Source organism: Euleptes europaea, chromosome 2, assembly GCF_029931775.1.
Source record: "Euleptes europaea isolate rEulEur1 chromosome 2, rEulEur1.hap1, whole genome shotgun sequence".
Classification (NCBI taxonomy): Eukaryota; Metazoa; Chordata; class Lepidosauria; order Squamata; family Sphaerodactylidae; genus Euleptes; species Euleptes europaea.
The window spans coordinates 19,342,562-19,354,680 of record NC_079313.1 but is presented as its reverse complement, the minus strand read 5'-3'; the positions used below and the strand labels follow the sequence as shown (position 1 = coordinate 19,354,680).

Sequence of the window (12,119 nt, the reverse complement as noted above, 5' to 3'; positions counted from 1 at the left end):
TTCCTTAAGTGTAGATAAAGTCAGCATATAAAAAACAACTCTTCTTCTTCCTCCTCATCTGTTCTCTGGAGCCCAACTGTAATTCTGGGAGATCACAAGGCCCTTCCTGGAAGCTGACAACTCTACTTTGCCACTGATTTTATGAAAAGGAGTGTCTCAGCCAGGATTACAAGTCACATTTCTGTTGAATATACATTGGCTTTGCCTTCCTTCTTCCTCCTGTCAACTCCACAGGCTGGCCTTTGTAGTTGTACCTCGCAGAGAGCTACTGAAAGGTAAAAGCATTTCCCTATGTGCTGCAAAAAGCTGATTTTTGTAGATCAAGCTTCTTGTTACAAGCCAGGCCAGTTTTTTTTCAGGTCAGTTGGCCTGCAAGATAGAATTATTCCACCAGGCCCACAGCTAGGGTTGCCAGGTTGGGAAATACCTAGAGATTTTGAGGGTGGAGCCTGAGCAGGGCAGGGTTTGAGGAGAAGAGGGACTTCAATGCCATAGCATCCAATTGCCCATTTTCTCTAGAGGAATTGATCTCTGTCGCCTGGAGATCCGTTGTAATAGTGGGCGATCTCCAGCCATCACCTGGAGGTTGGCAACCCTACCCACAACTGAGGGCAGCTGCGCCTGCAAGTTGTCCATCGGTGCTGGCCTCCCCCTCCCCCCCTCCCCGCTTTTTGTTAACTTTGTGGGGTTGAGCTGCCTGATCAGTCCGCTGTAGCTGTCACTATTAGTATTATTACTACTAGACCGAGCGCCATCTTGGTATTTTATTGGATATTTACTGAGAGTCATTTATATTATTATGGGTCTGATGATGACGTTTGTTGCTGTTTTAAATTGAAGTTTTATGGTTTTATGTGGTTGAAATGTTGTTATCCACCCTGAGCCAGGCTTGGCCGGGAATGAGGGCGGGTTATAACTCTGAATGAATGAATAAACAAACCAACAAACCATAAATTGCCCTTGCTTCCAACCAAGAAGGATGTGGCGCAACGCAGGAGCCATGCACACACATTACAGTGAATGCACATATAAGTTATGTACACAGCACAAGTGATTTTCCTTTGTACAAGCATTGAGTAATTCTAACATTACATTCAATGCAATGGCAGCTGAATGCTTGATTTCAGAATCGGGGTCTGTGAAACCAATATTAATATGGCGAGGGTGTGCCCTGCCACCAATTAATAATTCAAAATATGGCACTTGAAAAAATATCCAAGTCAGGAAAATCACAATGCAAAGCTTGCAGTTAGAGTAATGTATTGAAATACTTAGAAACAAAGCCACTTCTAACGCAACCAATATAACAATACAACAAAGTTCTAAAGCAAATACAGATTGTAAACATATGCTGGCAAACGCTCAGCTAAATTCAATTCATAGTCTGTAAAGTGCATAACAGTCACATCATATAGCACCAGGAACCAAGGGTAAAGTTAAGGACTGAGACCAATTAATAATTAGCTTCAAAAACCTCTACAATGCCCCACATATTGTCCCAGGCATTGGTCCCATTGGTTTCCTTTGCAACATGTGCTGCCTCTATATGTGCACATGCAAGATGCCCGTGCCGACATTGTAACACTAGAACAGGACTGTGCCTTGTTTTTGTAAAGAGGCTTACCAGTTGATCTTGTTTTTCTCCTTTTCATTGACCTCTTCCATCATGGTGTTCACTGGAGGCAACTTGCACAAGCCTAAATAAGAGACAGGAGGAGAAGGAGGTTTTTTTTTTTTTTTTAGCAACTTGTTTGTCTTTTGTTTAACTACATAAGCAAACCATTATTATTATTTTTGGAATGAATGGCCCTTTATGCATGGCTTTTCCCCTCTCCTAGGGTTGCCAGCTTTGGGTAGGGAAATGCCTGGAGATTTTTGGGGCGGAGCCTGAGGAGGGAGGGGTTTGGGGAAGGGAGGGACTTCAATGTCATAGAGTCCAATTGCCAAAGCAGCCATTTTCTCCAGGGGAACTAATCTCTATCGGTGGGAGATCAGTTGTAATAGCAGGAGATCTCCAGCTAGTACCTGGAGGTTGGCAACCCTACCCTTGCCATCACCCCTCCAACAACTTTTGGTCTTTGTTGTGATTATGCACGCCGTTTCCAACCGTCGGAGGTCGCCCTGCTCTCCCCCTGCGTTTCCCTGCACTTTGCCTGCTTTTTCAGGGACCTTTTTTTTCTCAAATTTGAAAACACGGGCAAAACACAGGAAACGCAGGGGGGAGAGTGAGGCGACCTCTGGCGGTCGGAATTGGCATGCATAATCACAATAAAAACCAGAAGTCATTGGAGGGGTGACGCCGAGGGAAACAGCCATGCATGAAAACTTACAGGCTGTCTCCATACTAACCCACAGGGCCACGGGGAGGGCACACAAAACTATGTGGGAGTACTCACCCAGGGTGTCCCTGTAGCCACACAAGTCATGTGATTTGCTTGTAATTGGGTTGGTTTCAGGTAGTATGGGGGGCAATGGAGTATATTTGTCTGGGGCACTGCAATGGCTGTCAGCCCCCCTTCAGATGGTCTGCCTGTTACTGAGCATCATCTTTTGCTTGGTGTGGACTGAAGCAGGGTTTCAGCTATAAGAGACTGCAAATCAGATGGCTACTCAAGTAGAGAGGATGATGGTATTGTTGCAACATTCGTGCTGTAGAGTGGGAGATAAATTATTGTCCCTGCCTACTTATGCAAATTCCCAACTGAGATTAACTTCTTTCAATCCAATAAAAGGACAAAATCTATGTGTGTATTTTTGTACCCATGGATTTTGCCTTCAGTTTAAATTAACGGGGATGTTTGTTCTCATGAAAAATCCACAGGGCTTTTTTAGTACTGGCAGCATCTTGCTTTTGGAATCGCACCCCACTGAAGGCTTACCTGGCACCTATCTTATTGGCCTTTTGGTGCCAGGACAGAACACTTTTAAACACAGACTTTTAACTAAAGGCTTCTGTCTTTTTAAACTGGTTTTTCTATCTGCTTCTAGTATGTGGACTGTCTTACAGACATTACTTTAGGATGCTGAATGTTATTTCATGCTATTTTATGCCCCTGGCTTGTTTTAATATCAATCATTCTCATGCTGTTCCATTTATGATTTTAGAAGGACTTGCGGGGTGTGTGTGTGTGTGTTCTCATTTCCCCAAGTATTCCTTCCACTATTTTCTCTTTACCTTCCCTGACAGCTGTGCTAGCCTCCCCCCTTTTCCTGCTTCTTTCTCTTCCCACACACCAGCCAATCTATCTTGACCTGCTTCTGTCTTCACCTTTCCCTCCTTCCCTCCCCTGGCAGTCTCTCCACGGCAAAAGTCTGGTCCAGTTGTGGGGTGGCCTGCAACACCAGGACGGGCGTGTGGGTAGTATGTCTCCAGTTGTCGTCATTAGGCCTGTACCTAGCGAGTCCTCCTCCGTCAGAGGATATGATATGGGAGGTGGATGTGGCCCTTTCAAGGGCAGTTTTGTCCAAGTCAACTCCCGCTCCTTTGCCCACTGTTTTGCTTTACAGAAACCAAGGCCTGGAAGGCTCAGCAATATTGTTGTGAATGCCAGCAATCTCCAAAAGGATGACTAAGACTTCAGTGGGCATTCCTTTCTTAAAGCTACAGGCATTATTTTTATTATTTTGGGGTTTTTTAAACCGCCCAACTTTTTAAAAAAAGGTTTCAGATTTTCCAGCAAACGTGGGGCTTCCTTCAAGTTTGTAAAGAACCTTCCTCCCCAGCTCCATTTTGCTGATCTATTAATCCATACTCTGTGGCCCATTTTGGAATTAGACATACAATTGTATTTCTTTTACTTTGTGAGTCACCTCAAGGAGAACGAAAATCTCCAAACACATAAACAAGGGTTGGGTCTAAAGAATAACAGGAAACTATTTTATGGCTGTATTTTGCAATGCACCCTTGCTTCACAAGTGCCGTGTTTGGTTTGCCTCATGCAGATAACTCACAGACAAGGCTTGGGCCTTTACCTACCCAGAGGATTCCTGAGGAGTACAGAAAAATATGATGTTAAAAGGGGTGGGGGAGAAAAAACCTGATGAGGACTGAGCATGCTCCAGGAGGGATGGGCAGTTCAGAACAGACTTTTGAGCCTATAGAGACAAAGGCTGCTATGTAGGGGAGAGGCAGAACAACGGGTTGGATCCTGCAGATCTGTTGCTCTAACAGTGGCATCATCCAATGGGAGGAGACTTCCTGTTCGAAACACGTGATTTAGGGGAAGGCTCCTTCTGTTATGAGAACATGGTGCCTTTACTTAGGATGTGTGTGTGTGTTAAGTGCCATCAAGTCGCTTCCGACTCATGGCGACCCTATGAATGAAAGTCCTCCAAAACTTTGACAGCCTTGCTCAGATCTTGCAAACTGAGGGCGGTGGCTTCCTTTATAGAGGAGATCCATCTCTTGCTGGGTCTTCCTCTTTTCCTGCTGCCCTCAACTTTTCCTAGCATGACTGTCTTTTCCAGTGACTCTTGTCTTCTCATAATGTGACCAAAGTATGACAGCCTCAGTTTAGTCATTTTATCTTCTATGGTCAGTTCAGGCTTGATTTGATCTAGAACCCACAGATTTGTGGGGTTTTTTTGGCAGTTCACGGTACCCATAACACTCTCCTCCAACACCACATTTAGAAGGAATCTATTTTCTTCCTATCAGCTTTCTTCAGTGTCTAGCTTTCACACATAGTAATAGGGAATACAATGGCATGAATGAATCTAATCTTGGTGGCCAGTGACATATCCTTACACTTCAGAATCTTTTCTAGCTCCTTCATGGCTACCCTTCCCAGTCTCAATCTCCTCCTGATTTCTTGGGTGCAGTCTCCCTTTTGGTTGATGGTGGAGCTAAGGATACAACTCCATAAACAAGACCTTGATTTTATGGAATTATTGTATTTCATTGTACCTACCATTAAAGACTCGGGTGACCCAGCGTGCTTGGGTTTCCACAACTGGCATGACTGCCCCGAAAGGCCTGATGAAGCCTATTATGGCCAGTGTTGGCTTTTCCAGCCGAGGCGGGAAAATGTATTTGTACAAGGAAGCATGTTTGTTTTCAACGTTGATGATGGACTCATCGATGAAAGGGAAAGAAGCTTTGTAGCCAGTGGCAAAGACAACAACGTCCACTTCCTCAGTGTGTTGACCGTCCTTGAATACGACAGCGTTTTCTTGGAACTCCTCTACACCGGGCCTAATGGAAATCTTCCCAGTGATGATGCATCCAGGGAGTTCATCATTCAGTATTGGCTCTCTCATCACAGACCTACAGCAGGGGGGATGAACCAAAAGAGAGACATTTGTATTTTGGCACTGTAGTTCAGCGTGTTGTCAAACTGGTTTTACAAAATGAGTTGAAGGATCTCAGGCTAACTTTCCTTCACCGGCTTAGGGTTGCCAATCTCTAGGTACTAGCGGGAGATCTCCTGCTATTACAACTGATCTCCAGCCGATAGAGATCAGCTCACTTGGACAAAATGGCTGCTTTGGCTATTGGACTCTATGGCATTGAAGTCCCTCCCCTCATTCCTCAGGTTCCACCCCTAAATCTCCAGGAATTTCCCAACCTGGAGCTGGCAACCCTATACCAGCTTTCATTTTTTTTACTACCTCTTCTGACACTAGAAAGGATGAGTCTGCCCTATCAGAAGTGGAGGAAAAGAAGGCTCTGTGTTCTCCAAAATCTTGGTTTAAAGCAGTGGCTACTAGGGCTGTGCATTCGGTAAAACCCAAACCAAAAAAATACTGAAAAAATGCCATTTCAGTAAATTTTGAGTTTGGGTTTACCAAGTCCACAAAATCCGAGAGGTTGGCAAAGCAAATTTGCCATTCCCAAAAAAGCCGGATAAAAATCCGGCTGTTTTGGAAACGGCTTTCCATGGCTCCTGGGGGGCATTTTTGCAGGTGGAGGTCCCACATTCTCAGGGTAGCTTCAAGGGACTCTCCTTGCAAGAACCCCCAAGTTTGCTAAAGATTGGGGCAGGGGGTCCGTAGTTATTGGGTCTGGAAGGGATCGTCCCCATCCTCCTCCATAGAAAAGATATAGGAAAGTGGCTGTATTCAGATTCTTTAATGTGATCTTCGCTATGTATCTCAATGGAGGAGCTGGGCTTTAAACAAGGGATGGGGAACCTCAGGCCCGGCCCGAGGACATTTTTGTGGCCCTTGGGAGCTCTGGTGCCCTGCTGCAGAGACGGGGCGCAGGGCAGCCTTCTCCGAGAGTGTTCCTGGGGCTGTGGCGCCCTTTGGACCTCCTCTTGCCGACTGTTGGCTGTTGGTTGGCGAGAGGGTAGGGGGAGGGATGCTTCCCCCAAGGCTGCCTCCTACAGCTGCTGTCGGCTGTTGAGCAGTGAGAGGGAGGGGGGAAGAGGCGGCTCCTGGCAGCAGAGCATGCACGTGGGAGCTGATTGGGCTTCGGGGAAGGGGGCTTTTGTGGACTCTGGGGGGGAGGGCATGGAGACTGGGGCCTGGTCACACGGGGCTCCGTGCGCCACTGGGTGTGTGTGTGAGCAGGAAAGACGGGGAGGCTGGGGCCTGGTCGCACGGGGCTAGTGTGCGCGCGTGTATGTGGGGGGGAGGGAGGAAGGCTTTTCTCTCCTTTCTTCCTCTTTTTCTGTCACTCTTTCTCCTTTCTCTCCCTCTCTTTCTCCCTCTTTTTCTGTCTCTTTGTCTCCCTCTGTCCTTTTCTTTCTTTCCCTCCGTCCTTTTCTTTCTTTCTCCCCCTCTCTCCATTTCTTTCTCCCTTTCTCTCTTTCTCCCTCCCTCCCTTTTCCTCTTTCTCTGTTTTCCTTCCTCCCTTGCCGATCGACTGTGGGCTGTGCCCCCCTGGCACCTCGTTTGCTCGGGCCCACCGCTGGCTGCCCTCCTGCCTGGGAGGGGGGGAGCTGGGGCACCCTGCAGGCCTTCTCTGTGTGGCCTCCCCTGGGGTTGCCAACCTCCAGGTGGTGGCTGGAGACCTGGCAACCCTAGCCTCTCCCCCCACTGGGAGATCTACACCTGGTCCTGAATGATGTCATAAATGTGCAAATGGCCCTTGCCAGGAAAAAGGTTCCCCACCCCTGCTTTAAACAGTGGGAAAGTTCGCCCGGCTCCTCCATAGAGATACAGTGTATCCAGATTGTGTCCTTTGTCAGTTGGGAAGGAGATTTAGAGTTTCCACCTGAGGGGCCAAAATGCCTCAGACTATTTTCTTCAGTGGGGACTTTTGTAGGGTTGCCAATGCTGGATTCAGAAATTCCTGGAGATTTGCAGGCAGAGCCTGGGGAGGATGGAGCTTGTGGAGGAGACTTAGCATGGATGTGATGCTATAGCATCCGCCCTCTGAAACAGCTGTTTGGTCCAGGGGAACTGACTGCTGTAGTCAGGAGATCAGTTGTCATTCTAGGAGAACTCCAGGCCCCACCTGGAGGTTGGCAACCCTAGCCCTTTGGTGAATGTGTTGGTTTTACTTTTCTGAATATGCCCTAGACAGTCCCATCACTATACACTAGGGTTGCCAACCTCCAGGTGGTGGCTGGAGATCTCCCACTCTTACAACTGATCTGCAGGCAACAGAGATTAGTTCCTGTGGCAAAAATGGCTGCTTTGGCAATTGGACTCTATGGCATTAAAGTCCCTCCCCTCTCCAAACCCTGCCCTCCTCAGGCTCTGCCCCAAAAATCTCCAGGTATATCCCAACCTGGAGCTGGTAACCCTTGTATACATATATGCTACAGTTCTGTTGGCTTTCTTTTCCCATGTCGACTACCAGTTTAGCCCCAAGTACCTCTCTTTTGGGACTACCCCATAGTTTGTGTGGTTAAACCACTGGTTCACCCGGTGTGCAATCAGCCAGCCAGTTACACGACCAGGGAGGGCATTCCGTACAATGTTCAAAAACCGAGTGAGGAACACCATGTCCCATGGGTAGCCATCATCAAACACACGACTAATCACCCAAGCGCCTCTGTGGGTGCTGATCATCACCTAGAGGAAAAGAGAAGATCATTAAAACGCAGCATCACCTGAGGACAATCAACAGCCAAAATACATAAGCAAGACCATAAACTTAAAAGAATCATAGAATCATAGAGTTGGAAGGGACCACCAGGGTCATCTAGTCCAACCCCCAGCACAATGCAGGAAATTCACAACTACCTCCCCCACACATACACACCCAGTGACCAGAAGATGGCCAAGATGCCCTCCCTCTCATGAACTCCCTAAGTTCACAGAATCAGCATTGCTGGCAGATGGCCATCTAGCCTCTGCTTAAAAACCTCCAGGGAAGGAGAGCTTACCACCTCCCGAGGAAGCCTGTTCCACTGAGGAACTGCTCGAACTGTTAGAAATCTTTTCCTAATGTCTAGATGGAAACTCTTCTGATGTAATTTCAACCCGTTGGTTCTGGTCCGACCTTCTGGGGCAACAGAAAACAACTCGGCACCCTCCTCTATATGACAGCCCTTCAAGTACTTGAAGATGGTTATCACATCCCCTCTCAGTCTTCTCCTCTTCAGACTCTTTTGTGTGTGTTAAGTGACGTCAAGTCAGTTCCGACTCGAGGGTCTTTTATGCAGGGCTGTTTCCCTTGCTGTCACCACTCTGACGATTTCTGGCCTTTGTTTTGACTATGCATGCCGTCAGAGGTCGCCTCGCTCTCCCCCTGCGTTTCCACGTGTTTCATCTAGTCCAATCCCCTGCACAACGCAGGAAATTCACAACCATCTCCCCCCCACCACACACACCCAGTGACCAGAAGATGGCCAAGATGTCCTCCTTCTCATCATCTGCCCAAGGTCACAGAAGAGTATTATAGGGTAAAACTAACTAAAAATTAACTGAAGCAATGGCGAGAAGATCTTGCCTCTGAGATTAGTCCGGAAAATATCTATTGACAAAAGATACACTTTCTTGGTGACCTTTACAGTTTGACAGAATGTGGTACAAAACAATGGCGCAGAAACAGTGCTTAGTGGGCCAAGCGCCCACAGAAAATGCAGTACAGCGGCTTCATGAGCTTATAAACCTCCTGCCGCCAAATATTACAGTCTACAAATGAGAACAAAGATCGGTGTAAATTAGAGTCAACCTGTCAGAAAACAAGAAATGAACTAGCATTCAAAGGAGATGACTCAAGAAAGTGAGCCAAGGTTCTTGGCTACACTGGAGAGCCAGCATGGTGTCGTGGTGGACGCTAATCTGGTGAACCGGGTTGGTTTCCCCACTCCTACACATGAAGCCAGCTGGGTGACCTTGGGCTAGTCACAGTTCTCTCTGAACTCTCTCATCCCTACCTACCTCACAAGGTGTCTGCTTTGGGGAGAGGAAGGGAAGGAGATTGTAAGTCATTGTGATTCTCCTTAAAAGGTAGAGAAAGTCGGCATATAAAAACCAACCTTCTTCTTTTACAGTCAAGTCACACACTTATACAGAAAGTATGCAAAAAAATGTGCTTAATAGATGGACAACACTGAGACTGACTGGGGCCTAGAATAATTGGCAAAGAATTTCACACCCACCAAGAGTATAATTTAATGCACATGCCACAGTGAACATCACTTTTCTGAAAGAAAGATGGAATATATTTTCCAAATAAAATAAATACAAATAACTCAAAAGACAGATGCACACAGATTATTGAAGAAAACATACATATGCATTCGTTTTTGGTCAAATATTAAACCAGAAAAAAACCAAATTCGTTTTGGTCAAATATTAAACCATGCATACATATGACGTCTATGCACACATGCACAGCACATATATACAATCCATACATGCAATGGGCTGCAATCCTAAAGATTGAGAGCAAGCCCCACTGAATGACAAGAACCTCACTTCTCACTAGACCTACTTAGGATTGCTTCCACGTGCATTCAACAAGGCAAAATCCAGAGACAACAAAGACATCTGTTTATTCACTCTTTCATTAGCATGGGGAATTGTGACTTTAGGCAGATTCTGAAAATACACCTCTGTGTACTTTCCCCAGGATTATAGCTGGCCTTTTAAAAAAAATGTTCAGAGGCATATCATGAAATGAACACTTTCCTTAAAAACATAATAACTTCCCTCTCCTTTTCATCTTTATGAAGAAAAAGAGTTGGTTTTTATATGCCAACTTTCTCTATCACTTAAAGAACAATCAAGCCAGTTTACAATCTCCTTCCTTTCCCCTCCCCACAACAGACATCCTGTGAGGTAGGTGGGGCTGAGAGAGCTCTAAGCGAGCTGTGACTAGCCCAAGGTCACCCAGCTGGCTTCATGTGGTGGAGTGGGGAAACCAACCCGGTTGACCAGATTGGAGTCCACCGCTCATGTGGAGGAGAGGGGAATCAAACCCGGTTCTCCAGATTAGAGTCCACCGCTCCAAACCACCGCTCTTAACCACTACACCACGCTGGCTCTCAAGTATTCTCCCAAGCCCGCAGCCACAGTTGCTGAAAGAACATTTTTTTTTTAATTTTAGAAAGACATAAACACGATAAAGGCAATCCTGGGCTTCAAAAATCCATCCTGGGCTAAAGGAATCTTGGGCTGGCAGAACAAGGCAAGTATGTGGGTGGAGTTTGGAGCACTTTTGAGAAAGATCTAGTCACCACTGTTTTTTAAGTGCAAATTTTCCTATTCTGAAAATAGCTCTCCATCTTTATAAGGAAGCCTTCCCGCCACAAGCTGAAAGAATTTATTTAAAGACAACGTCTCTCTAGGACAACGTGCCCACCGGGTCCCATCCTGGCAACAGCCTTGACTTTGCTTCACATGTTCCTTTAGAACAGTGGTTCCCAACCTTTTTTTGACCAGGGACCACTAGGGCTTTTTTGTTCGGTGCAGGGACCCCAAGGTTCAAAATAAAAATTCCGGGAATTTGAAAATAAACTTTAATCATAACTGTTAGTTAAACATTAAACTTAGAATTATATTTGAATATATATATATTATAATAGAGAACTTTTAATTGAAAATATTAATTTATTATGGGTTTATAACTTTGTTTTGCGGACCTTAATTTAGTTCTCGCGGACCCCTGGGGGTCCATGGACCCCTGGTTGGGAACCAGTGCTTTAGAAGAACTACAACATAAAAAAGGAAAAATGTTCTCAAGGGCTATAGCTGAAGTGTCCACTGTTCACCTTGCATTGGGGCAATTCTGAAACCAATCAGCTGCAAAGCTCTTCCACGGGTTCTGCCTACTCTCATTAATGGTCCAGATCTTTCAAAAAACCATTACATTCAGAGCAGAAGCCATTTATTCTGTGGACCTGTGCAGTTTGAAATGTCTGTAAGGAACATTGGCAGCTGCAGATTAACAAAGTAAAACCCATCCCTGATTAGGGTTGCCAGCTGCCATATAGCAGCTGGAGATCTCCCGCTATTACAATTGATCTCCAGCCGATAGAGATCAGTTCCCCTGGAGAAAACGGCCGCTTTGGCCATTGAATTCTATGGCACTGCTTCCGTCCTCAGTTTGCCCCCTAGTGGTGAGTGATCCGGAAGATCTTTGCACAGCGAAGGCCTGAGGCAAATTCTCCTTCCCCCCCAGAAATCTTGCAACGCCTAGAAGGTTTAACCCAGCAATGTGGGTGAAGCACAGCAACTGTTGTGAAAATAACACTGGAGACAAACATGTATTTTATGACTAGAAGCCAGGTCTCGACATTCTGTCAGACTTATGGTTGCCAACCTCCAGGTGTTGGCTGGAGATCTGCTATTACAACTGATCTCCAGGCAACAGAGGTCAGTTCCCCTGGAGAAAAAAGGTTGCTTTGGCAATTGGACTCTATGTCATTTAAGTCCCTCCCCTCCCCAGATCCCGCCCTCCTCAGGCTTAGCCCCGAAAACATCCAGGTATTTCCCAACCCTGAGCTGGCAACACTATCCCTGACAGTTGTGTTTGGAGCTGACTTCCATCTGGGTTGGAACTAGGGCTCCCAAAACTGCTTAGTCAGATGCCAGGAGGTTCTGGGCATGGTGCTTGGGGAGCATGGAGTTTATAGAGGATGTGATGTCACCTCCAGGTTATGCTCTAGGAATTTCCTCTACGTACTGTGGTAAACATCACAGAGACCAGGTAAAATTCCTAGAGGCATTTTTTTTTCTCCTGCTCCTCAAATTCTTGAAGCAAGGAAACTGGGGTT

General features: G+C 46.2%; 1 protein-coding gene across 1 annotated transcript in view; it reads right to left on the bottom strand.

The window, feature by feature from the left end:
- The window catches only part of LOC130493849 (flavin-containing monooxygenase 1-like), a 35,714-nt gene that overhangs the window by 2,741 nt on the left and 20,854 nt on the right, over positions 1–12,119 (bottom strand). Inside the window, exons 6-8 of the mRNA XM_056867440.1 lie at positions 7,766–7,965; positions 4,911–5,266; positions 1,625–1,697 (exon numbers count right to left, since the gene is read on the bottom strand). Of these exons, the coding sequence (XP_056723418.1) occupies positions 1,625–1,697; positions 4,911–5,266; positions 7,766–7,965 (629 nt within the window). The remainder of the gene's footprint in view (positions 1–1,624; positions 1,698–4,910; positions 5,267–7,765; positions 7,966–12,119) is intronic.